This window comes from Clarias gariepinus, chromosome 12 (assembly GCF_024256425.1).
Source record: "Clarias gariepinus isolate MV-2021 ecotype Netherlands chromosome 12, CGAR_prim_01v2, whole genome shotgun sequence".
Taxonomy (NCBI): domain Eukaryota; kingdom Metazoa; phylum Chordata; class Actinopteri; order Siluriformes; family Clariidae; genus Clarias; species Clarias gariepinus.
This window is the reverse complement of record NC_071111.1, coordinates 26723217-26750308: the sequence shown is the minus strand read 5'-3', so window position 1 is coordinate 26750308 and position 27092 is coordinate 26723217. Positions and strand designations below refer to the sequence as shown.

The following is a 27092-nucleotide window of genomic DNA, read 5'->3' as shown; positions in this document are numbered from 1 at the left end:
ACCCTAACACTCAAACCCATCAAGGATTATCTTCACAACAGTATATCATAGAGACATGAAATGCTACACATGCTAGCAGTGAATAGCTACACGCTAATATACGGTAGCTAAGAGCTACATGTTAAAATGGTGTTAGCATCATGCAAGCAACATGCTAATCACACTGGAGTCATGCTGGCAACATGCTAATCATGTTAGCATCATGTTGGCGATATACCACTCGTATTAGCATCATGCTAGCAACATGGTAATCATGGTAGCATCATGCAAGCAACATGCTAATCACATTGGAGTCATGCTAGCAACATGCTTAACATGCTATCATCATGTTAGCGACATGCTAATCATATTAGTTTCATGATAGCAATATGCTAATTATGTTAGTATCTTGCAAGCAACATGCTAGTTACAATGGAATCATGCGCTAATCATGCTAACAACAGGCTAATCATCTTAAGGTCATGCTAATTATCTTAGCATCATGCTAGCAACATGCTAATCGTCTTAACGTCATGCTAATTATGTTAGCATCAGGGTAGCAACATGCTATTGATGTTGCTAGCAACATGCTAATCATATTACCATCATGCTAGCAACATGCTAACATGAGGATGGGCTCATTTTACTCAGTCTCTCAGGATCAATGTAAAGCTATCAAGCCACGCCCTAGACCTGAGTTTTGCCACGACAAGCACCACTCACATTTTCTTCAGAAAATGTACCTCTCCAGTTAATAGATATTCTGTATTTATGCGAGAATGTGAAATAAATCAAGACTATTTAAGAGCTATTTACAAAGACTGCATGGGTTTAATACTGTTTCTATGATACAGATCTGACAACCCTGTTTATAGCAGCTAGATGGAGACGAATGTTCACTGACAAAATAAACATTATTTTACTTTAAGACCATTAAATGTTTCTCATTTGCATTTCCCTGTTGCTTTTAAATCCTACAGCTCACACGCAGTGCATTTAGTTTGTGTCCCAGGTGCGTTTGTGTGATTAGTTACAGTGTTTTAGTAAATTTCACAGTCATTTCAGACACACTGCAGTCACATCAAGGCATGTTTTGCTCTGCAGCTTCTCACATACGTACATCTGACCCAAAGACTCTGTGACAAATCATCAGTGTGCAGTGAAAAGAAACAATCTTCCTCCTCAGGACATTGATGATGAGCCTAAAACTTCTGCTTCAGTCTCACTATTAGAGAATGTGTCTTACTGAGGAGCAGGTCATGTGACTTTCAGAGAGATGATCTTACCACAGTATCTCCAGTTTACAGTGGGGATTCTCCAGTACAGCACAGAGACACTTCACTCCTGAGTCTCCTACTTTATTCTCAGAAAGATTCAGTTCTCTCAGGTGTGAGGGGTTTGATCTTAGAGCTGAAGTCAGAGCAGCACAGCCTTCATCTGAGACACCACAATCATACAACCTGTGGAGAGACACAATGACACACAACACCAGATTTTTATCTTCATTTAAGACCTACTTCAACACTAGAAGCGCCGCGCCAGTGTCACCTACATTTAACATGGTTCAGCGGTCATTTGACCGCCTATTGTTTTGAATGGGAAGCTGTCGTTGACAGACAATGATCGCTAGATGGTGCTTTCACCCAAAGCAAATAGTTTAGCTCCAAGATCAGCTTGCACTTGGACAATGCGCCATTCATTCCCGCGTTGATAATCAGCGATATTTTTTTTTCATATTCAACTGAGAAAACCTACTACAGAGTCTCTAAGGGGACAAAGGAAGAGGAAAAAAAACGGCAAAAGAAAAAAAAACAAGTCATGTTTTGCATTATAACCCAAAGTTTTTGGCATGACTTTTTTCTGTCGTTTTTTCTCCTCCTTTGTCTAGGGGCTTCGTACTATAACAAAAAGGAAAGCTCTACTTAATTTTATTATTTTAAAAACAATATTGAATTTGAATAAATCAGATTTACAGATCTGGCCTTTAAAAACGCACGTTTTCGGAAAAGGGATCCCACGACTTGCCGCGAGTGCGCGCGGCAAGCTGTGAAAATGCCCTTCAATACCTGTAGGGGGCAGTCGTGTTTCAGTCTAAAGTATTGTGTGTCTACTGAAGCCGAAAAATGTTATGTCTCTTAGGCGCCCATTGACGGCAAGCGACAGAGCTCATAAACGTGTCAAGCTCAAACTGATATGTATTTATTCATCATTTTCATTCAGAATTATTATTATTATTAGTAGTAGTTCTCCAAATTTATTATTATTATTATTATTGTAACGCACCCGCGCGTGTGCAAAAGGACTACAAAGATGTATGATGTTAGCCTATATTTATGCGCTTTAAACACAGACGGGTACTGGTGGCTCAGTGGTAGGTGATTCGCCCGTCATGTGGGAGACCCGGGTTCGAATCCCAGTCAGTGCTCAAAATTCCGGTGCTATTCGCTAAAATACCACGATATAGCCATTACATTATCAAGTTATGCTTCAGTACTAAATGCATGTTTGCAATTGAGAATTTTTTTTCTTAAGCTATGAAACACATTAGCACTCACCTCACAGTTGCTGTAATTTAATGATTATCATAAGCAAAAAGTGTAAAACAAAGGATTCACATTTATTACATTTTCACCCAGAGCGGGATTCGAACCAGGGTCTGGACGATTTTATAGGATATACGGATATTATACGGATATTATTTAAGCAATGCCACACCACGTGGAAAGCAACAAAAATGCTTCAATTTCATTGGCTGTCACTGAGTGTCAGCTATTCACGATTGGCCCTCGCGGAACGCAGAATCCCCGGGCTTCGACTGCGCTTTCTCCATTCGTTATTACAGGGGTGGACTGGGACCAAAAAGTGGCCCTGGACTTCCTGGCCCACAGCAGCCCACACCATAATACATTGGCTCATTAATGTAGAGATACATTTTTAACACCAGTTACTAGTATAAAAATATAACACAATACAGAAATCAATGCTATTTAAACATGTTATTTGAAGTATCACTGAACATATATTGGGTCAAAGAAACGAAAAAAAAGAACATCAAGACAAACAACATATAAATCTATAAAGACAATATTTTAAAAGGAATGGCAATAAAACTGAACAGGTAAGCTGAAATAAAATCAGTAGCACAGTAGCTCACGCTAGTAAACTAGTTACTTATTTTAATTATTAGGGTAGTCAATATTAACACGAAATAATGCTGAGAAACATTATTTCAATTAATATTGACCACCATCATAATAACTAGCACAAGTTAATGCTGCTACTAATTTTATTCTGTTTGATTGCCATTCTTTTTACTTGGCTCTGGTAGATCAGGGGAGACGTGTTGGTCATCATCAGCATGTATTATGATGTGGGATGTGGTGCGCTGCTGGATCCAGCCTCACTGTCCCTGACCTGTTATAGGCAGAATCTGTTCATTTGAAGCATTTCACAGCATTTACCTCTAAAGCTTTTTCTTATTTTCGCGTAACCTTTTCTTCTTCCTGCTTTTCATTCATGGAAATTATTATTAATTTGCTCAGAAAATTCGCTGCATCGAGAAAGGATCAATATCTAAAAATTGCCCACGTGTGTGGACAAAGAATACAAAAGTGTATAATCCTTAATAAAGTTAATCTATTACAATGTTGTTTTCAATGCTGAAGCAAACATGATTTAGTTTTAGTCTATTCATTGAATACAACGCGACAGCGCGCTCCGAGGTGAAGCGCACCCACAGTTACTGTAATCCCCCATCTCACCTTTACGACAGGTGTGAAGTCATCAAACCGGTTTCGCTGCTGTGGGGAATTCACAGAATTGGGGGTTTTAAAACAAATTAAGAAGACCGAGCAGACGTCAGAGAGGGGGTTTGGTTGGTTAGAAGTGGCGCTGACGGGGGGGCGGGAGGGAGTCTCGCCCGGGGAGCAATTCAGTGTAGAACCGCCACTGCCTATTTTCCACCACATCTCGTACTTCCCTGATCTCGGACTAAACTCCGTGCTTTGCTTTTATAATGTGGAGCAAGCCTGAGATCATATTAACGTAGAATTCATCATTCAAAGTTATTCATATCAGTGTATAGTAAGTGTGATTTGAAAAGTGCTATAACTCCACCTGCCACAGTTTCAGCCCAGTGGAACAATCTGACTACATGTGAAGTGCCATGAAAAAGTATTTGCCCCTTCCTATTTTTTTTCTTTTCATATTTGTCACACTTGTATAGGTGGAATTTCACCTAAACACTTTAGGTGAGAACGTATAGGTTAATATGTATAGGTGAGAACAGCTGATTCACACTTGGGGAGAGTGAATAATTTGCATTTAAATGTTGTCTGGCATTGTAAGCACACGCAGTGACACTAAAAGAACAATAGGATTAATAGGAATAGGAGGCACTAAAGAGGAGGATTTTAATTTAGACTATAAAAAAATTAACCTGCGTCTATTTTTAGGCGTGCCAGCTGCCACTTTTTAGTCTTATAATGCCCACATGACATGCTGGTACAGAGCTGGACATAGCTCATCCATGCCAATGATCCCGGGTTTGCACCCTGCGCTATAAAATACGAGTACGACGGCCATCCGCGGACAGCAGCTCCTGCCTCCGTCCGCTCGCGCTGACTTTTCTTTGAAGTCCCTGGGGCGCGTTCCAATTGCCCCGTTTGCATGCCGCACTTCCGCGTTGTGTGCGCACGTCTCACTCACACCGTGTAGTAAAATCTACTGTAAACCAACAAACCCCGAGTATTTTATAGCGCGGATTGGAAGCCCGAGATCTTTAGTAAGGAAAGCTCTTCTTCACCATTCGTGCCTAATTCCGCAGCCCCGCTTCTTCGCATATCTGAAGGAGAGGCCGCCTAACTAGTGAGCGAGGAGCGATATTGATTTGGGCGCACGCCGTGGCAGGCTGAAAAAAAACTATTGTCCTCAAAAATGTAACAGATGAGGACTCTGATTAATGTGCAAAAACTATATAATAAAACTATATAAGACTACATGCCTTTATAAGACTCAACTTTTATTTAAGCGCACTCACAATAACGAAAAAACGTGATTTTATAAATGTTTGAAAGCAAATAAGCTGCGCTGCTCTGTATTGTTTTTGGTGAACTTGAGCGCGTCAGAAAATGAACGCAAACGTTTTTTTAAATGGTCAGAGTCAGTCTGCTTGCTGTTTTCCCGACGCGTTCATAATCATTAGTCTACTTCTGCCGGTGCGCTCTGGAAAACTTCATGCATGCGGCTGAGCGCTGATTAAAACTATGGAGTAAATTAAAGAGGAGAATCACGATGCCGAATCGAAGTCCTGAGCCCAAACCTCATTTAAATTAAATTAACAAATACTATAAGTAAAAAAAAAAAACAATAGCCCACGTTTAGAAACCGTTTATAAATTCTTTTCGACATGAGTTGGCCCGGTGTTATGCGCAGAGCGCCGGGAGATTTCCTGAAGCTCCGAAATCACTGGGGCATTTTTTCTAAATAGATGCTATTGTTAATAACTGATGGAGGTTTGGGGCTGTATACACACACATTTTTGAGGGGTTTAAAACAAATTAGTCCGAGCAGACCTACATGAAAGGTGAGAAGTGAGTAACTGCGCGCGCTGTCGCGGTGTATATACCGTACAACACACGTTTATCAACCTACATAAAACCGCTGCCTTTAAAAAACGCTTTATAAAAACGCTGCCTTTTGTAAAGTGAAAGTACTTTACAAAAGACAAACTGCTTTATTTCAGTCATGAATTCACAATCACATCACATTCCAGCTATTATTTCCAGCTGTGGTTAAATAATGTATAAAATAATTATTAAATGCTGGACACAAACAGCAAATATGATGCTTATTATAAAATGCCCGAAGAAGCTCGTGGTCATAAAATAATATTTACTTAATAATATAATATATATAGTTCATTCATGTCTTCTGATGATGTCGACACATTTTTTACGTTTTAAATAAGATATGTTGGCATATTCACGAATCAGGACATTCGCATAGTTAAGACTATCAGATAGCCTACTATCAGGAAATTAAATTAATTTCAACACCATGTAAACCGAGACATTGCCATGTCTTTCACTGTTTTGTCCCTGTTAAAACATTACAAAAAAATATATAAGAAACTTATTAAGAATTTTAAAGCACGAATTTGGGCATCTCATTTCATCATTATGAAAAAAATATGAAGCACATATACACACATTTATCATGAAAGATCTGTTGTAAAGCAAAATAAAATTCATGTTTGCTTCAGCATTGGGAACAATATTGTTTTAGACTAAGTAATTATACACAGTTCTTCGTTGTACAGTACTTGGTCCGGCGTTTAAATAAAGTCCTTCCATGCGCCATCTGGCGGATATTCAGTGAAGCACAACACATTTATTTAAATTTCCAAATGTTGCTTACGGCAAGTTGCGGCGCGCCGCGCGCTAAATTGAGGCATCCCACGGGAAAACACGCGCAGTCTTAATGGCCACATCTGTACCACAGCAGATAATAAACTATGCAAAGTCAAAACCGAAGCAAACACCACGATTATGCCTTGTTTCGTTCGACGGGAACGTGGTTCACTTGGCCGTGGTGTATTATAAACCTGCAGAATGTTTCACTGTTTATGCTCACATAAGAACCATGTAAGAAAAGCGAGGGAAATGTGGAAGTGATGTGTGGCCACTCAATGAGAACTAAACCAAAGATTTCGGTAACTACACTGAGTGTAACATCTGCATAGTGACACTAAACAGCTGAACAACTTCACTTTTATATTTAGAATTTTTATAACAGTACAGAAGGTAACAGTTAGGTACAGTTAAGTACCCTAACACCATTGAATATGAGTTTCAGCTGAAACTAATTCTATACATGTAACAGAAAATGTAGATGCAGATTCCAAATGTATAAAGATGCATGCTATGGGCAATATATATATTACAAGTTGATAAACTGATCTGCAGAGCGGAAAAATCCGCTGAAAAAGGGACACTCCACAATACGGTATTAGATTTCCCTCATGTCTCAATCACCGTCTGTATGCAAATGAGTCAAGACGTAGCCTAACGTAGTGTCGGATTCCAGCGGTCACAGAGTGGAAAGACTTTGAAGCAGTTGCAGCGTTTTTCACTTACAACAAGCACAGCGATGAGTCCACGTCCGCTGAAGACAAATTAAGTAAATAAATATAGTCAAATTTACCTCGTGTTTTCTACTATAAGATTATCATAAACCAAATTTAAGCGAAGCGTTACATTTTTACATTCTTGTCCTGTTGGCAGGAATCCACTATAGTAAAAGCCTATAGTAAATTTGACTATATTCATCTACTTAGAGCTGTTAATTTACTATAAAATATATATATATATATATATATATATATATATATATATATATTATACGTTTTTGAGAATTAGAACATCCAGCAAAGATAAATGTTATGTCATTGCTTGATAACATCTGGATTAAGGATATTTTATTTTGTACTGTTTATTTATGTTTCACTGTTTATGACATTAAAAAGTCACTAAACAGCTGAACAACTTCACTTTTCCGCTTATCTCTGAGTAAAAAAAAAAGCTGTATTTTGTTTGTTTATATTTAGAATTTTGTAGGCAACAGTTTGGTCTGTGTAGTTAGTGCCCTCATAGAGAATAAATAAATGAATAACACCTTTCAATCACCTCTCAAGAAAGTGCCATAGTCCATTGTTAGTTTTAATGATTTGGCAGAAACTAATTATCACTACATAAGTACCCTAACATCATTGATCATGAGGGCGGAGCTATTATGATCAATAGCATTTCTTATACATCGAGACCTATAAATAAGTCAACAGGTACATCTACAACTCACTGTGTAGTTGGGGCGGCTACAGAGTTTGGGCAATTGAGCGGTGCATTATTTACAATGACTCAAAGTGTGTGATATAACCCACAGCAAGTGCTGGACATTATGTGGAATACTGATGAGATGGAATCGGAGGGCGAGCAATGTGAGGTGTCAGATGGAGAAGATGAGCAAGAGAACGAAAGTGAATTAAATCTGAATGTTGAATCTGATTCAGAATCAGACTCTGAAATTGAGTGTGCAGGGGACTCATTTCAAGAGGCAAGAGATGGCACAGTATGGGTTGAACAAAAGGCTGAAAACCCTCAAAAGAGAACACGAGAGTGCAATATAATAAAAGAAACCCCCAGGCCCACGCCTTATGCCAAGGGCAATATTATAAGCCCATCGAGCATTTTACTGTGTTTGATTGACACAGAAATGTGGGGAAAGATTAAGATACACACTGAAGCGGAATCTGAACGAAACAATGCTGATAAGTTCAAGCTTACAGGTGATGAACCAAAAGCATTCGTTGGTCTCATTTATTTGAGAGGTATCACGGGCGGTAAAAGCATGCACCCCTCCACACTGTGCATGGTTTCAGCAAAGTGGAGGATCTTGGATCTTGCTTCAGGCCTCTTCTCAAATTTGTGTAAATTTAAAATCTTCTGAATTCTACATTCTAAAATTGACATTGTTACCGTTTTTAATCCCTGGAATGCGATTTTTCTTATAATAACATGCATGTTATTAATCACTCTACAATGTTTTAATTTTAGATTTTATTTAAATAAAATATAATATAAACCAAATTAAATTATTCCATTTGTATTTACCCTTGTAAAATAGCATTAAAAAATGATGGGTTGTGTATCGAGCGATTAAAAACAATACAAGACATGTTACGATAAGGAAACTTTCTATCTCTTCCATTCCAGTGATTAAATAACGGCTCACCAGCCGTGCCTAATTCCATCATGTCATGTGTCCTCCTCTTTAAGTTTTCCAGAGCACACCGGCAGAAGTTGACTAATGATTGTGAATTTGTCAGGAAAAACAGCAAGCAGACTGACTCTGATCATTTTAAAAAACGTTTGCGTTCATTTTCTGACGCTTAAGTTCACCAAAAACAATACAGAACAGCGCAGCTTATTTGCTTATTATTGAAAGCTTATTTGCTTTTAAACATTTACAAAATCATAACGTTTTTTCGTTATTGTGAGTGCGCTTAAATAAAAGTTTTATAAAGGCTATGTAGCCTTATATAGTTTTATTATAGTTTTTGCACATTAATCTGAGTCCTCATCTGTTACATTTTTGAGGACAATAGGTTTTTTAGCCTGTCACGGCGTGCGCCCAAATTAATATCACTCCTCGCTCACTAGTTAGGCAGCCTCCCCTTCAGATATGCGAAGAAGTGGGGCTGCGGAATTAGGCACTGCTGGTGAGCTATCCTTGCTAATGATCCCGGGCTTGCACCCCGCGCTATAAAATACTCGGGGTTTGTTGGGTTACAGTGGATTTTTACTACACGGTGCGAGTGCGACGTGCGCGCAACAACGCGGAAGTGCGGCATGCAAGCAGGGGAAATGGAACGCGCCTCAGGGACTTCAAAGAAGCGAGAGATGGGAGGAGCCGGTCCGGCCATCTGCGGAAAGCAGAGTCAGCGCGAACGTACGGAGACAGGAGCTGCTGAAGCTGCTGTCCTCGCGGGCCCACGCTGCCACTTTGTCCGCTGCCCACCGCTCACCAGGCCGTGCCCTCATGCCAACCAAACCTGCACGTGCACATTCCTTCCTTTCCATTCTCACTCCTTTAACCCTTTTTTTCCCATTTTTTTCCGTAAGACCTCGCCTCGAATCCGTGCTTCATGGTGCCGCCCGTGCACTTTGAGTCAAACCTGTTACACGGCCCAAATGTAGTTAACAATATATATATTTAAAAAAGTTTGATTCTTGTTTTAATGTTATTTGGAAGTAAACGAAATAGTAATAGCTAAAATAGTAAAATTAATAGTTAAAATATTAACAAGGGGAATGTTTGATGTCATGTGGGCATTATAAGCTTTGTATTGAAAACTTCTAACTAAAAAGTGGCAGCTGGCACGCCTAAAAATAGACGCAGGTTAATTTTTTTTAATAGTCTAAATAAAAATTCTCCTTTTGAATTTCCTACATCATAATTTCCTACATTTCCTACAGTCTAATCAGCGCTCAACCGCACCAAAACGTTTTCCCAAGCGCGGAGGAATGTTGTACTAAATAATATTTATGCAGTAAGGGCCTCTTATTCCTATTAATCCTGGGTTGTCGCCCCCTCCCCCCCCATTCAGAGAAACTGAAATGCACCTCTCCACACTTTAAAAACCTCTTGAATCTGAGGCTCTTCTGGAGACTTTCAGTGATTTAAATTTGTGTAATTTTAATCTTCTGGATTCTAGATTCTAAAGTTGACATTGTTACCGTTTTTAATCCTTGGAATGGAAAAAATCGAGATTTTCCGTATAGCAGCATAAATTGCATTGTTTTTAATCACTCTATACACAATAATATTCTTTGGTATTTTTATTTAAAAAATAAAGACGGGTATGGGGCTATCTTGGTTTATTAATCCTTGTGCCTGGCTTAGGTTTAGTATTCAGTGCGCACCGTTTGTACATCTGTTACATCTGACAAAAATGTCGGGAAAGATAGTAAAAGTAATATATTAATTATAGGAATATATTAACGTGCCCTTGCGTAAAGCCGGCCTCGATTATACACACACACACACACACACACACACACACACATACATACATATATGTATATACTTTATATATATAACTTTTCCACATTTTGTCACATTACAGCCACAAGCATGAATCAATTTTATTGGAATTCCACGTCAAAGAGCAATACAAAGTGGTGTACACGTGAGAAGTGGAATAAAAGTCATACATGATTCCAAACATTTTTAACAAATAATAACTAAAAAGTGTTTCAGTGAAAAGTAAATAGTGAAAAGTGGGGTGTGCATAATTATTCAGCCCCCTGAACCACCTTTTGCTGCAATTACAGCTGCCAGTCTTTTAGGGTATGTCTCTACCAGCTTTGCACATCTAGAGACTGAAATCCTTGCCCATTCTTCTTTGCAAAACAGCTCCAGCTCAGTCAAATTAGATGGACAGCGTTTGTGAACAGCAGTTTTCAGATCTTGCCACAGATTCTCGATTGGATTTAGATCTGGACTTTGACTGGGCCATTCTAACACATGGATGAGTTTTGTTTTAAACCATTCCATTGTTGCCCTGGCTTTATGTTTAGGGTCGTTGTCCTGCTTGAAGGTGAACCTCCGCCCCAGTCTCAAGTCTTTTGAGCACAATCAAATTCGCTCAATCCGGTTGGCGCGATTTATCCGGATGTATTTTGTTTGTTTGTTTTTTGAATGACAAGCTGAAATAAAATAGGAGTAACGAGGCTATTTTTAAAATGTAAGGAGTAGAAAGTACAGATAATTGCCTAAAAATGTAAGGAGTAGAAGTAAAAAGTCAGCTGAAAAATAATTACTCCAGTAAAGTATAGATACTCAAAATTTCTACTTAAGTAAGGTAACGAAGTATTTGTAGTTTGTTACTTGACACCTCTGTTTAAAGTGCATACACACACTCATCATGCAAGATCTTTTTTTTTTTTACCTGAAATTTACCTGAAACTCGATGAGGCGCCGTATTGGGCTTAAATCAAACTGTGAAACAGTCACACATACATATATCATAGTACTTACTGGTCAAACAACTACATATGAAATGCACGTACATACACCTATGAGATGGGCGCACATATACACCCACCTCTCCGTGCACACACAGCTGCACAGAGTAGCGAACTGTAGCGCTGTAGGGAACTAGTGAACAACGGATCTTCAATTTAGCGGAAAAGGTAATGAAAAATTATCAGTCATTACATATCGCTGGAGCGTAAAAAAATTTAACTCGAAAAATTATTTATATATTTATTATAATCATTATCGAGGACGACATCGTATAAATAGGACACAATAATTTACATTTTACCTTAATTTAGAAACCCTTAGTATTATATAGGCGTATAATCTGTAAAATAAATAAATAAATAAAATAAAAACATCTTCGTACATCTTGTAAATGAATTGAATCATTTTTGATAAGTTATAAACGTTTAAATACGTTATATATATATTATAGTGTTATTAGTTTTTGTTTCAATAAATATTTTATATTTAATATCCGTAGCATAATATTTCCACAGCAGCAGTGACAGGTATCCGAGGTGCGTATGTTACGTACCATAACGGAAAAGTGAAGTTGTTCAGCTGTTTAGTGTCACTATGCAGATGTTTCACCCAGTGTAGTTACCGAAATCTTTGGTTTAGTTCTCATTGAGTGGCCACACATCATTTCCACATTTCCACATTCCCGAATAGCTTTATACTGGCTTTTACTGGTGCGATTTTGAAAATGTAAGCATGCAGGGTGATTAAGCTCACAGATCTAGGAAAAGTCATGAAAGGCGGGTCCTGGAATTTGATCGAGTGTGAAGTATTTTTTTTTCTCCCATAGTGGTCAAATGACCGCTGCTCGGCGGTTCTAGTGTTAAAGCTGATGTGTTTGGTGTCATTCGGAATGACATCACTTGTTTATTCTAGTTAACAATGTAATTAAAAATTATCATACTGAGTTTCTGTCTCTCTCAGCAGATGTGTGTATATTTACAGTATATTCCTGCACGATCAAAAAAAAAGTCTGAAACATGGTGGAAAACAAAACTCAGTTTTACACATTATTTTTCTCCTCCTCTCGGAAGCAGGTGTAAATTAGTACAGTGTTACTGGAGCGGTTGCCAAGTCCCCGGTTTTAATGAGGAATTGCTTCTTTGGCTATGGATTGGAGTTTGGAAAAAAAAATGACATACATTATTTTTAGCATATCTGTACAGAGCTTGTGGAGTTAACATGCAAGGTTTTCTGATATGTCTGTATATAACATGTTAGTAACTTTGGTTCTTTTGATGTATGGGATGCACATGACACAGGGCACCATGTGCGCTCAGACTAGTTTTTTTGCATGCTAAAACTCTCTTTTGCACACACAAACTTAGTTTTGCGCACTCAAGCTCATTTATGTGTGTTTAAACTCTTTATATTGTTAGATATCGTGCAGTTATAAGAGGGCACATTCGGATTACCTGTTTCTCATTGGCTCCGCTGTTCTCTGCTTCTAGTTTGAATTAAAATTTATGCATTTGGCAGACGCTCGTAAAAAGGAGGACAAAAGTAAGTCGCTCTAACAAAACATTTAGCAGCTGGAAGCTTCACCTGTAAGGTATCACCCCTAGAGGGCGCTGTGCACCCAAAGACTTTGTATGTGTGTAGTTTTTAGTTTTTTGGACTTAGTTTCCCAGAATGCACCTTGGACAGGTAATGAGAGTGCTTACTTGAACCAAGGTAGCTCATTAGTTTCTTTATAAATAGTTGTTTGTTCTGGGCAACTGGGTCGAGCATTTGTTATGTAAAGTGGGCATTTGTTTTGTTATGTTCTGTTTTTGTTTGCTCTGATTTAGTTGGCATATATTTTGTGGAGCTGTTTAAGTTAAGTTTACATCTGTTTTGATTTAGTATGTGTTGTTAGTTTGTCTCTTTGTCTGTGTGTCTCTTTGTTAGTTTGTATCTTAGTTTTGTCTCCCCAGTGTAAGTACCGCTGTAGTCTGTTGGACTACTAACATGTTTAGATACTAACCTGCATAGTTCTTAGTATGTTTAATCTCCCTGTCTGTTTAGCTAATAACCTGTTTAGTCTCCTATTCTGTTTTATACCTAGTCCGCTGTGTACCTACAGTATTCTTTCATACCTAGTCTGCTGTGTACCTACAGTATTCTTTCACACCTAGTCTGCTGTGTACCTACAGTATTCTTTCATACCTAGTTTGCTTCATACCTAGTCTGCTTCGCTACTATTCAGCTTAGCAGGTAGTGTGCGTAACAGCTAATAGGCCTAGCCAAGTCTGTCTTGTATGTTTAGTCCTCAAATCTGTTTGGTTTGTTTAGTCTTCTTGTCTGTTTTGTATCCTAGTCTGTTTAGTTTCCCCAGTATGTTTAGTTCCCAGTATGTTTTGATACTTGTTTAAGTCCATTGTATGTGTAAGATATTATTTGATTAATGTTTGGTGTAAAACACAGTCCAAAGTAAAGCCAACTTCCTCTGTTCATGTTTTGTTTAAAGTTCATGTGTTTTGTTTAAATAAAGACTAAGTCCTTACCATCTGAATTTATGCCTTAACAACCCACAAGCCCAACAACCACGCAAAACATGACATCACCACTGCGTGTTAGTTCATATCGTTATTTTATTTTTATTTACATATGGTAAATTTCATGGTTTTTGTCAGGTAGTTTTAAATTAAGTACATAGTTTAAACTATAGAATGTATTTGTCATACACACTCGCTCCGCGACCGGCATTAGGACCCGGAAGTAGTACGGTCGCAACACAGGAAGCATAAAAGGAGACAAGATGTCGCATCACACCGTTCAGTCATTGAGTTTCGCCCATGTTGTTCCAGGCTGTCCGTTCGTCAAATCGTGAGTACTCACTTTCTTGGGTCTGCTTTCCGATTCGAGTGTGTGTTTATAGGACGCGGGTTAAATTTGTGTTTTTCCCTTGCTCCCCTTGTGTGAGAGTCCTTAGACCAAATCGCGTGGTTATCCTGCCCACTCGCTTACCTCCGCGTTTGGGTTTACCATCCACGCTACAACGGGCTAACTGCTAAGTGCTAAGTCTTCCGATCATTCCGGTTAGTTCGTGACAGTATTGTCTAATGTGTTAGTGCTAAATCTTACTGTATGTACTTCACTTCTGGTATAATGTTCTGTAGCTCTCGCCCTGTTTTCATAGTCTCTGTGTAACAGCTAGAATCAGCGCACCAGATTTGAGAATAGTGTATTCCAACACTAATGCTTGTCTTTGTTCAGACAACAGTTTATTTTTTTGGTTTGTTTGACACAAATAAAACACAGTACATGTTTTATTATTTTGTAACCTTGTGCAAATGAAATCTGTTGAACTCATGAATGAGATCTGCCTCATGATCAGTAATGTGTTTCAAAAACGTTATAGCGTACAAAATGCATTCAGAATTTATAAAGGTCCTAAACTCCTTTAGGTTACTGGTAAAACATTTGAAATACAGTAGTATGGAAGACTGTGTGAACTACTGTATGTGATATCACTCACTCTTACTCATCGTCTATACCGCTTTATCCTATATTCAGGGTTGCGGGGGGGCCTGAAGCCTACCCAGGAAACTTAAAGCATGAGGCAGCATATCCATTGCAGGACACACACATTCACTCACACACTACGGGCAATTTAGGAACGCCAATTAGCCTAATCTGCATGTCTTTGAACTGTGGGAGGAAACCCGAGTAAGTGGAGGAAACCCACCAAGCACGTATAACTTCTGCTTCAGTCTCACTATTAGAGAATGTGTCTTACTGAGGAGCAGGTCATGTGACTCTCAGAAATGATCTTACCTCAGTGTCTCCAGTTTACAGTCAGGATTCTCCAGTACAGAACAGAGACACTTCACTCCTGAGTCTCCTACTTTATTATTAGACAGATCCAGATCTCTCAGGTGTGAGGGGTTTGATCTCAGAGCTGAAGTCAGAGCAGCACAGCCTTCATCTGAGACATCACACTTATACAACCTGTAGAGACACAATAACACACTCTTCATCACCAGATTTGTATCTTTATTTAAGACTTAATTTAAAGCTGATGAGGTTGTAAACGTATTACCCGGAGCGACATCACCTGTTTATTCTAATTAACAATTTAATTAAAAATAATCATACTGAGTCTTATATTTTGTTTTACTCAGTAGATGTGTGTATATTTACAGTGTATTGCTGCACAATCAAAAAAGTGTTTATGCATTCATAAGAGCAATTATGGAGCGATTATGGAAGTGTAGTATACATTGTCTGCAGCAGAGTTCAACCCAAAGCAATTTGACATAATGTAATCTCAAGCCCTGTGAGTCTGTTGCAGGGCCTTCAAAACATCTCCAGCAGCAGCCATACAGGTAGAAGTTGGGGAAATGCCATTAACAATCAGAAGAATAAAGCTAATGATTGCATACTGGGTAAATCTGCAAGGACATAAAGAGCACCCAATGAAGGCCATCCTGAAAGAGTGCTGGGACACAACAAATACAATCTGCATCGCTTTGAATGGACAAGGGACAGCACCCACCATGGAAACTAATAACTCCACCAATAGATGCAAGTCTAAAACAAAAAAAAGACAAACCATCACACATCACAAGCTGAATAATAGTCCAAAACCATGTAAACATAATAGGAAATAGGAAACTAATTGTCAAGAACTAACCTGAGATGACCAGAAGACGTAGCTTTAGCGGTTAGCCCTTTGTAGCGTGAATGGTAAACCCAAACGCGGATGAAACACGAGTAGGCAGGATAATCACGCTTTTAGTCTAAGGACTCTCACAGATGGGGAGTAAGGGAAAGACACAATCTAACCCGCGTCCTATAAATACACACTCGATCAGGAATTGAAACCAAAAAGGTGAGTACTCACAGTTAGGTGTAGCAATCCGACGTGGCATCGGCAAAACTCAATGACTGAGCGAGGTGCTATGGTTTGTTTACCTCTTTTATACTTCCTGGTTTGCGACCGCTTACCTTCCGGGTCCTAGTGCCGGTCGCGTTCCGAGTGTGCATGACAGTACCCCCCTGTCCAGGACCGGCTCCAGACGGTCCTGAGGTGGAGGATACCCTGTGGCGGTAGTCCCGGATGAGCTCAGGATCGAGGATGAACCGTGCTGGGACCCAAGATTGGTCCTCGGGGACGTAGCCCTCCCAATCGACCAGGTACTGGGTGCCCCTGCCCCGAGGTCGCGAATCGAGGATTCGTCGCACGGTGTAAGCGGGACCGCTGTCAATGATTCGGGGAGGAGGAGCGTACCAGAGGTGAAATGATGAAGGGTTTTAGCTGTGATGTATGGAAGACTGGGTGGATCCGGAGCGCCGCAGGCAGCTGGAGCCGGTAGGTGACAGGGTTAATCCGTAACGTGATGCGGTATGGTCCGATGAACCTTGGTGATAGTTTTCTTGATTCGGTGTGCAGATGGAGGTTTTTAGTTGATAACCATACCTTGTCACCTACGTGGTACAACCGTCCCGGCGGGTGTCGGCGGCGATGCTGGGCGACGTAGCTGGTGTTGGCTCGCTGGATGGCGCGATTCGCTTGATTCCATATCCGCCGACACCTACGGACCAACTGTTGGGCCGATGGTACGTCAACCTCCGGTTCTTGGTGGTCGAACATGGGAGGATGGAAACCATGGCACACCTCAAATGGGCTTAGGTTGGTGGCTGAGGAGACGTGTAGGTTGTGGGACAGTTCGGCCCATTTGAGGTAGCGGGCCCAGGAGCGCTGGCGGTCGGACACGAAACATCTCAGGTAGTGCTCCAGTTGTTGGTTGATCCGTTCCGTCTGACCATTAGTCTGGGGGTGGTAACCGGATGACAGACTACAGGTGGAATTGATTAGACGGCAGAAGGCCTTCCAGAACCGGGCTGTGAACTGGGGCCCTCTGTCCGAGACGATGTCCTTTGGGAACCCATGCAGTCGGACTACGTGTTCTTCCAGGTGGCGGGAGTAGATGAGGATGTCGTCCAGGTAGACGAACACCCATCGGCCCAGCATGTCTCGGAGGACGTCATTTATGAATTGTTGGAAGGCCGAGGGTGCGTTGCAGAGTCCAAATGGTATGACCAGGCTCTCATAATGTCCGGTGGGTGTGATGAATGCCGTCTTCCACTCATCACCCTCTCTGATGCGCACCAAGTTGTAGGCGCTCCGGAGGTCCAACTTGGTGAATACGGTGGCACCAGAGAGGGCGTCCAGGGCTGAGTTGGTGAGTGGTAGTGGATGTCTGTTCTTAATGGTGATGTTGTTTAGCCCCCGATAGTCGACACATGGGCGAAGTTCGCCCCCTTTCTTCTTGACGAAGAAGAACCCCGCGGCGGCAGGCGAGGTGGAGGGCCGGATGGTTCCCTGACGGAGGGCGTTGGTGACGTATTCCTCCATCGCCTGCGTCTCCGAGGTGGATAACGAATAGAGATGGCCGCGGGGAGGGACGGAGCCCGGCTGAAGTTCTATCGCCAGGTCGTAAGGGCGACGAGGCGGGAGATGGGTAGCTCGTTTCTTACAAAAAACTTCAGCCAAGTCTCGATAGGCGATAGGGATGGCGTTGGTGTCGACGTCGGGGGCCTCGGACTCCCTGGAACACGTCCCAGTCCGTGCCTGTAGGCAGAGTTCGGTGCAGGTCGGCCCCCACTGGAGAATCCGGTTCCGGGTCCACGAAATGATCGGGTCATGCTGTAACAGCCAGGGATAGCCGAGGATGATGGGCGGTGATGAGATGGTTGTAAGGTGGAATTGGATCTGCTCCTGGTGTTGGTCTATGGCGAGCGTGATGGGTTGGGTCTGATGGGTGATAGGGCTGGATGACAAGGGCCGACCGTCGACCGAAGTGATCTTTACCGGCTGGGATAACGCCTCAGTCCTCACCCCCAAATCTTTGGCATAATTAGAGTCAATGAAGTTACCCGCGGCACCGGAGTCGATGAACGTGGCGCTTCGAACTCGTTTGTGGCCGATTTGGAGGTTTACCTGAACCGTGAAACGTGAGATGGTGGCGTCGATTGTGGAGGAGAGGTGGAGGGGGCCCGGTGAGTCTCTCCTTCCACTCACCGGGGCTGCGCGTTTCCCGGGCGAATCAGACAAATAGCTCGGTGGTGCGCCGCCGACCCACAGTAGGCACACAGCCCCTCTCGATACCGTCGTTCGTGTTCCGCCACGGTCAGGGAGGCGCGTCCTAATTGGATGGGTTCCCCGGCTCCGGTGTCAACCACGGCAGGAGGTGGAGATCCGACAGGTCCAGTAGTGGAGGTGGTGAGAGCAGTAGGTGGTCGTGGCGTGGTGTAGGAGAAGGTGGGTGCAGGCGGCAGGGTCCTAGGGGCTGGCTTCGGGCGAGAGAGGATGCGTTGATCGATACGGAGGGAGAGCTGGATCATCCCCTCCAGGGTAGCAGGAAGCTCTCGCCTGGCGAGCTTGTCTTTGATACGTGGAGCCAGTCCCTCGTAGAAGGATGTCCGGAGCGCGGCATCTCCCCAGTCGGTCTGCACAGCGAGGGTCCGGAACTCAGCAGCGTACCGGCTCACGGACGATCCTCCCTGCCGCAGATGGTAGAGCTTGGTGTCGGTCTCCACCTCGCCCGCTGGGTGTTCGAATGTGAGTCTGAGTTGGCGGGTGAACTCATTATATGAGTGCGCGGTGTTTGAATCTGCCCGGAGAACTGCCGTGGCCCACTCAGCTGCCTGCCCGGATAGCAACGAGACCAGAAGCGCGATGCGTAGCCAATCGGTGGAGTACCTGGTGGCATTGAACTCAAACACCAGATCAAGCGCTGTTAGAAACACATTACACTTTCCGTCCGTGCCGTCCCATTTATCCGGGAGTGCCAAAAATACATCAGAAGGAGGGGGGGGGGTTGGTGCGGCGCCGCGGCCGCCGCGACGGGAGACCGGCTAGCCGCGCTATCCACAGCCGCCCGGAGATCCGCGTTCTCCCGCCGGAGCTCCGCGACCTCGCGGCGCAAGGCCGCGACGTCTTGGAGGTCCCGGCGCAGATTAGCGATCTCCCCGGTTAGCGTGTTGATGAGCTTGGCGTGCTGATCAACCACATCGCAGAGGTGCGCGTAATCCGCTGGGTTCACCGCGGAGGGCTCAGTCATTCTGTCAAGAACTAACCTGAGATGACCAGAAGACGTAGCTTTAGCGGTTAGCCCTTTGTAGCGTGAATGGTAAACCCAAACGCGGATGAAACACGAGTAGGCAGGATAATCACGCTTTTAGTCTAAGGACTCTCACAGATGGGGAGTAAGGGAAAGACACAATCTAACCCGCGTCCTTTAAAAGACCTGGGTACAGGATGAACGGCTGTTTGCTTTTCAAGAATGCCTTAAAAGTGAAGGAAGGGGAGGTGGAAGTGTTTATTCAAACAAAGTTGAAGAATGAGGAGGCGTCAAACCCCTCCAGGCAGTGGATTGACAGCAGTGTCTCCTAGCAGCAGCACTGGTGAACAGTAATATTGCTAAGTGTAAAAGTGTTTTCATGGTTTTCATGGTTTTTTGTTGTTTTTAGTGTTTTAAGTGTGTTTCTTTATTAACTTTTGATTTATAATTTTGTTGTAATGTAGTTGTATTACACTACATCACACATTTAAATGATAGAAATACTGTAAGTAATTCTTCAGCTTTATTTAAATTCCGTATACCCGTATATTTTATTTGCAGTACTATTAACTACCATATTAATTGCAGTAGCTGTTTAATATTAACTGTTGTATTGCAGTATTACTGCATTATATCGCAGTATTACTACAGTATGACTGCATTATATTTCAGGATTACTGCAGTAAAAGATATAAAATGCAGCGTTTTCGTGTCTAAATCATGGCGTTTTCTGCATATGTACTGCATACTGTATGTGGAAAACTGCAGTTTTGACACATGAAAACTGCAGTTATTACTTGTAAGGGAGAGCTCATGGCAGACAAACAGGGCATCATTGATGTATCTGCATAAGGTGTGAAGCAGGATGTAAGAAGAGCGAAGCCACGTACCCCGGGAACTTTAAAAGCAGAAGCGCTGGATGCTGCTGTTTGAGCGCTGTGTTAGGTGAAGCTGAGAAAAGGCCTGCATGAGCCACCGCAGCACTTTGCATGCCTGCCAAGTATCAGACTGCGAACCAGCCACAAGAACAAGGCAAAGGCTGTTGTCATTGCCATTAAGGCCCCTGCTCCAAGCCGGGAAAGCCACCCAGTGGAGCAACATCATAAAGATTCCCGTCTGAGGCTACACCAACAGCGTACTGGGCAGGGCCGGCTAACCCTGTCTGTGAAGCTGCGTCGAATAGCTGCCCACATGGATGCACTCTGTCACTCCTTTACTGCCAAGACTCGCCAGGTAAAGGTAATTTGTAATTGGTTATTGCTCAATGCCTTTGCTCAAAGTTCCTCAAAATATTGGCACTGGCATTTAACTTCTCCCAGTAAGGTCCCTTTTCTTTATGCTTACCCATCTTTATCTCAAAAGAAAACACTGTGTAAAAAATATAAGAAAAATAACAACGTCACTCTAAACACATCTGTGTCAGAAATCACCACGACAACCAGTATTAAAACCAAACAATGTGGTGCTTTCCCAAAAAGCAATGCAGTATGAAAACAATGTGATGTAACTCCACATTAAAATATACAGTAGAGAGCATGCACTGTGATCCTCTCTCATACACACACATTTTCTTTAGTCATGACAAAATGTGAAATAACAAGACTATTTAAGAGCTCAGTGAGAGAATTATTAAGAAAGATAGAAAGAGGCACGGTTTAAATACTACTTCTATGATATAGATCTGGCAACCCTGTTTATAGTAGCCGAATGGAGAAAAATGTTCACTGACAAAAATCTGACCCAAGGATGTGACAAATCATCACTTCCTCAGGACATTGATGATCAACCTAAAACTTCTGCTTCAGTCTCACTATTAGAGAATGTGTCTTACTGAGGAGCAGGTCATGTGACTCTTAGAGAGATGATCTTACCTCAGTGTCTCCAGTTTACAGTGAGGATTCTCCAGTACAGCACAGAGACACTTCACTCCTGAGTCTCCTATATTATAATTCGAGGACAGATCCAGTACTCTCAGGTGTGAGGGGTTTGATCTCAGAGCTGAAGTCAGAGCAGCACAGCCTTCATCTGAGACACCACAACCACACAACCTGTAGAGAGACACAATGACACACTCTTCATCAGCAGGTTTTTATCTTCATTTCAGACTTACTTTAAAGCTTTATGTTTGTAAAAAAATATTTTATTATTTAGAATTGCATGACCTGTTTATTATAATTAACAATGTAATTAAAAATGATCACACAGTCTTACAGTTTGTTTCTCTCAGCAGATGCGTGTATATTTACAGTATATTGCTGCACAATCAAAAGTGAAAAGTCTAAAACATGGTGAAAAATATACCATAAAATTTTAACTTAAACTCATAAATTAAAATAAATGATGTAAAAAAGAAATAATATTGATGTCACTGTGTCACTCTAGGCACATCTGTGTCAGAAATCACCATGGCAACCGATCAGCTTTAAATCCAAAGGTGGCAGTGACTTTCCAAAAAGCAACGGGGTATAAAAACAGTGTGACGTAACTCCACATTCTCTATATTACACATACAGTAGTGATCATGCACTGTGATCTCCTCTCATACACACACCTATTGATCCTGTTCTCAACTTCAGCTCTGTGTTACTGTATGAGTGTATTTGAGTCAGTGAGTTTATTTATAGATATACTTTATTTATGACAAAATGTGAAATAATACAAGACTATTTAAGAGCTCAGTGAAAGAACTATTAATAAAGACTGCATAGTTTTAATACTACTTCTATGATACAGATTTGTGATACACACAAAGAAACAATCTCCCTCCTCAGGACATTGATGATGAACCTAAAACTTCTGCTTCAGTCTCACTATTAGAGAATGTGTCTTACTGAGGAGCAGGTCATGTGACTCTCAGAGAGATGATCTTACCCCAGTGTCTCCAGTTTACAGTCAGGATTCTCCAGGGCAGCAGAGAGATACTTCACTCCTGAGTCTCCTACTTTTTTATTAGACAGATCCAGTTCTCTCAGGTGTGAGGGGTATCTCAGAGCTGAAGTCAGAGCAGCACAGTCTTCATCTGAGACACCACAATCCCACAACCTGTAGAAAGACACAATGACACACTCTTCATCACCAGATTTTTATCTTCATTTAAGACTTACTGTAAGGCTGATGTAAAATTATGTTATTATTCAGAATGACATCACCTGTTTATTCTAATAAACAATGTAAATAAAAATGATCATACCGAGTTTTACATTTTGTTTCTCTCAGCAGATGTGTGTAAATTTACAGTATACTTGCATAAGTATGTGTGTTAATGGGTAAAGAGTTTGTAGAAAGAGGTTAAAGCTAAAAATAAGCTGATCAAGCTTTAATGTAATCAGTTATATTATTTTTTTTAGGTTGAAGCCCACATACATGTCTGTCTGTCTTTCTGTACAGCAGAACATTCTGCCTAACTAATAAAAAAAAAAAAAAAAAAAATTAAGGTTATATATATTACTCCTTGTTTAGGGCAAGTTGTACTTCTTTCATCAGCAAAATACAATAAAAAAATATATCCTAACAACCTTTCGTCAAAACGAAACTTGACAGTTTTATTGCCCCTTTGGGTTTTTTTTTTATGACCCTTAGGAATGTGTAGGGAGGGGTGGGTGTGTTTCCCCTACGCATTCCTAGACGTCGTTTAATTCCTTTTCATTCATTTATTTTCTTCACTTCATTCATTTATTTCATTCATTTATCCAATTTATTTCATATATGTTTTTTTCATTTACTTTTTGTAAGAATTTGTTCAGTGTGTTTTGTTTTATTTTGAAAAAATATGCTTAGTGTGTGAACTCATTTCAAGATGTTTGTGCTTAACTATTAAGACGGGGAGATGTATTTATTACCAATGGGAGAACATGAAAACGTTTATTCAGTATAATGAAAAAACGTGCATCACTTTGAACGGCCTATAGAACTTGTTACTTTTATAATAAGCGAATAAGCGTTACCAGAGGGGGAGAGCCCTGAATCGTTGAAAAGGATTTGAAGAAAAACAAATTCGGCGTGAGCTTGTCCGATGTTATATGCGCGCAAGGCGTGAACAGCGATGTCTCGTCTGGTACGGAATGAGAGCCGAGTTTGTCGAACGACTGAACGAAACGAAATGGTTTTCCCTTCGGAAGCTGTGATTGGCCGGATCTGTGCGTAACAAAACCCCCCCTTCTCTTTATTTTTTATTTTATTTTTTTTTTTTTTTGAAAAAAGTAAGTTTCTCCAACGTTCATCTAAAAGTGATGTTTTTACATGAATAAAAAAAAAAAATAGGTTTACAAAGGTGCCCACTTTTTAAAACAATAGAGCTAAAGAAGGTGTCTGAAATAAAATACTAATAAGAGAGAGAGAGAAAAGCGACCCAGGGTCCGTGAAATATCAATGTATAATGTCTTATGACCTAATGGGACAGAAATGCTCTGATGGTTAGCAGGGCGTCGCTCTAAGGAGATGGGTTGTAGGCCTAACTGTTTTTACCTATACTTATAATGTCAAAAGTAGAGTAAAAAATAATGAATAAAACATGGTATTTTTTTTATATCTTTAAGAAAATTAAAAAAATACTTTCTCTGTTAGTGTTAACAACCACTATGTTATGATTGATCTCTAGGGAGCGATTAAGGCCATTGGGTAGACTTGTATGTTAAAGAAATAACAGGGTAGCGTGAAAGTTCTTGACGTTTATTTTATGACCGTTTATGTTTTATGTTCTCGGGGGTGTGCTATGAGGGCTGTATAAAAAAAAAAACATACAATTGAGCGAAGCCGCAAAAAAACTTTGGCATTTCTCTGTGGGTCTGCATAACAGCGTGTCTTCTCGCATCTTCGCTATTGCTCCTATTTATCTACACGAGTTTTAAGTTGTCCTTTTTTTAAAAAAAAAGTCGTCTCATCTACAGAGGCAACAGTCTCATCCTAGTTACGGTGGGTTATTATCTACTCGTTTATTTATTTATTTTTTTTTTATGTTGGTGCATTGAAAAAAAAAAAAGGTTACTCTTTTCTTTCATTGGTAGTAGAAGACGCTGAGCTGATGAGCGTCCTCGAGCCCGAACCCTTAGAGGCGCCAACATCAGGCGGAGCGAGAGCCCACAAGCAAACTTTGAACGGGTCTACAGCAGGAGGAGCGGAAGCCTCCGAGCAAACTTTAAACGGGCCTAAAAGCAGCTCCTTGCCGGAACAATCCGAGCAACCGGGTGCGCTTCCTCATCAAGCTCGAGGTGAACAAGGGGGGTTAAGCGTAAGATCCCAACTCGGTCGTCGTTGGAGAACTTCAACGTCGTCCTCTTCATCCTCATCATCACACGGTGAGTTTTTTTTTTTTTTTTTTTCCAGGGGCTGAACGTGCGCAGCCCCAGGGGCTTATCACATGTGCAGAAAAACTTTCCACAGCCTAATTTCTTTCCCTTCTGATATTCCTACACAGAGAGTCGTATTCGACAAAGAAGAAGAAGAAGACGAAGCTACAGGAGCGTTTCAGGACCGTATCGGTATCACCGTTATTATCAGCCTCCGAGGAGGAGGTTCTCTGGGCAATCGGTATTACGTATAATGCAACTTTGCACTCGCTTCTTCGTTGATTTATTTTATTTATTTATTTATTTTTGTGCGAGGGTGTTTACGGTGTTTTTTATTTTATTTTTTTTGTGTTTACGGTGTGTTGAAAACTATGGCCTTTCATGTAAATGTTGATGATGTTGATGTTGCTACCATTGACTTTACAGAAATGTTAGATATGGAAAATGAGTTAGTAAATAATGATAACCAACACTCTTTGACGTCGTCTTTGTCTGATTCACGGGGTTCCTAACCAGAGTTACACACGCTATCAATAAACGTTCCCTCGGTTCCTAACACCGATGTTGCGGATCACCAACAACAACAACAATATCAAGTGTTAATAAATCAGATATTATCCCTTCACCATCCAGACTCTGTAAATACTCATAACATAAACTCTATAAACAATGAAACAGATAACGAGTCTCTGACATTTCAGCTTTCTGAAATAGAAGCTGCGCTACTACAGTTAACAAACGGTTTACGTGGCTCGGAAGATGACGAGGTAACCTCTACAACGAATCAACAGCAGCGAATAGAATATCAGTCATTGATAAATCAGCTAAAATCCCTCCGACAGCCCGAGTCTGTAAACGAGGACATACAACATCACCAGATCACACACGTCACCAATTAGTATCAGATAACGCCCCCGAGTCTTTAGCTTCAGCTCAAATAAAAAACACGTTACTTCATTTGGCAAGCATAAACAATCTTGTACAGGAAGCCTCCACAGATCACCCCTGTTCTGTTTCGCCCCCTTCTCAATCTGTAAACTTACCGGTAGACATTATCCAGAGGCTCGAAACAGAGCAATTAGGAAGAGATGGTGATGATCTTGACACCTTGCTAGTAGGACCTCCCGCTGATCTTCCATGCTCTACTGATCAAAGTAGTGCTAATAACCCATCGGAGACTGCCTTTAACGAACCCTGAGTGGTGACAAGGTCGCGATTTAATAATATAAGACAGTTATTAAATTTACCGCAGAGCGAGGTAGCAGATTACGGCTCTTTTTACTGGGACGTGATGGGTGGCCTGTATGACATAGTCGATAAAGCGCTTTCATACGCTCAGGAGGGAGACGCGATACAGCTAAAGTTAAGAGGCAAGAAGTCTGAGAAATGGCCTCGCTTCCATGCTACAAGTCTCCGAAAGAGCCGATCTATCGGTTTTCCAGGATTTACTAGACCGTTTAATTCAGTCTAACATGTAGGTGTTATGCGACAAGACCCTAGAGCTTGTTGTTCAGATTGTTAGAAATCATCTGGGCGGGGGGAAGAGGTTGTTGAAAAAAAACATTGGACTGTGAAATCCTTAAAAAGAAGCAGAGATTGCTTTATTTAGTCAAAAATCCGACCGATCAGTTATGCTTCGCCATCAACCTAGCTCATTTGATTCAAATCGAAATCACTGATGCTGCAGCCGAAACGCTCGATCAGGAGATTCAGATAAAAGCGGGATTGTCTGAGCATACCCTTGTATCGTTTTCAGACGTACCTAAATTCGAACATGTGTTGGATTGTAAAATTGTAGTGTTTTACAGAACCGAAGAGAGAGAGACACTGGCTAATTTCCAAACTTCTACTCCTCAAAAATCCACCACGTTGTTCCTATTTCTCTTTGAGAATCATTACTACGGTATAAAAAATGTCGCAGCTTTTCTAGGTGTGCGTAAGGTTTGTGATTTCTGCTACAAGGGCTACGAAAACGCTCTGTCGCACATGTGTGAAGGTCATTGTAACGTGTGTCTGGATTCGGGGTGCAGCCATCACGAACCGGAATATATAACGTGCCACGAGTGCAATAGATCCTGTCGCTCTCCTTACTGCTTAACTAAACATAAGGAAAAAAATTGCCATCCGAGAGCCAGTGTTTACGCGAGTCAATGTG

General features: G+C 41.2%; 2 protein-coding genes across 6 annotated transcripts in view; both read right to left on the bottom strand.

Moving 5' to 3' along the window:
- LOC128533813 (NACHT, LRR and PYD domains-containing protein 12-like) overlaps positions 1-27092 on the bottom strand; it is a 470287-nt gene that overhangs the window by 150176 nt on the left and 293019 nt on the right. The window lies entirely within an intron of this gene.
- Positions 1-27092, bottom strand: part of LOC128533807 (NACHT, LRR and PYD domains-containing protein 3-like) — a 143648-nt gene that overhangs the window by 6038 nt on the left and 110518 nt on the right. For 3 of the 5 annotated variants that reach the window (XM_053508061.1, XM_053508062.1, XM_053508064.1), the window contains 4 exons: positions 22524-22694; positions 21524-21700; positions 15361-15534; positions 1266-1439 (listed from right to left, as the gene is read on the bottom strand). In XM_053508061.1, the coding sequence (XP_053364036.1) occupies positions 1266-1439; positions 15361-15534; positions 21524-21700; positions 22524-22694 (696 nt within the window). The remainder of the gene's footprint in view (positions 1-1265; positions 1440-15360; positions 15535-21523; positions 21701-22523; positions 22695-27092) is intronic. The other 2 variants (XM_053508063.1, XM_053508065.1) reach the window with 2 other exon arrangements.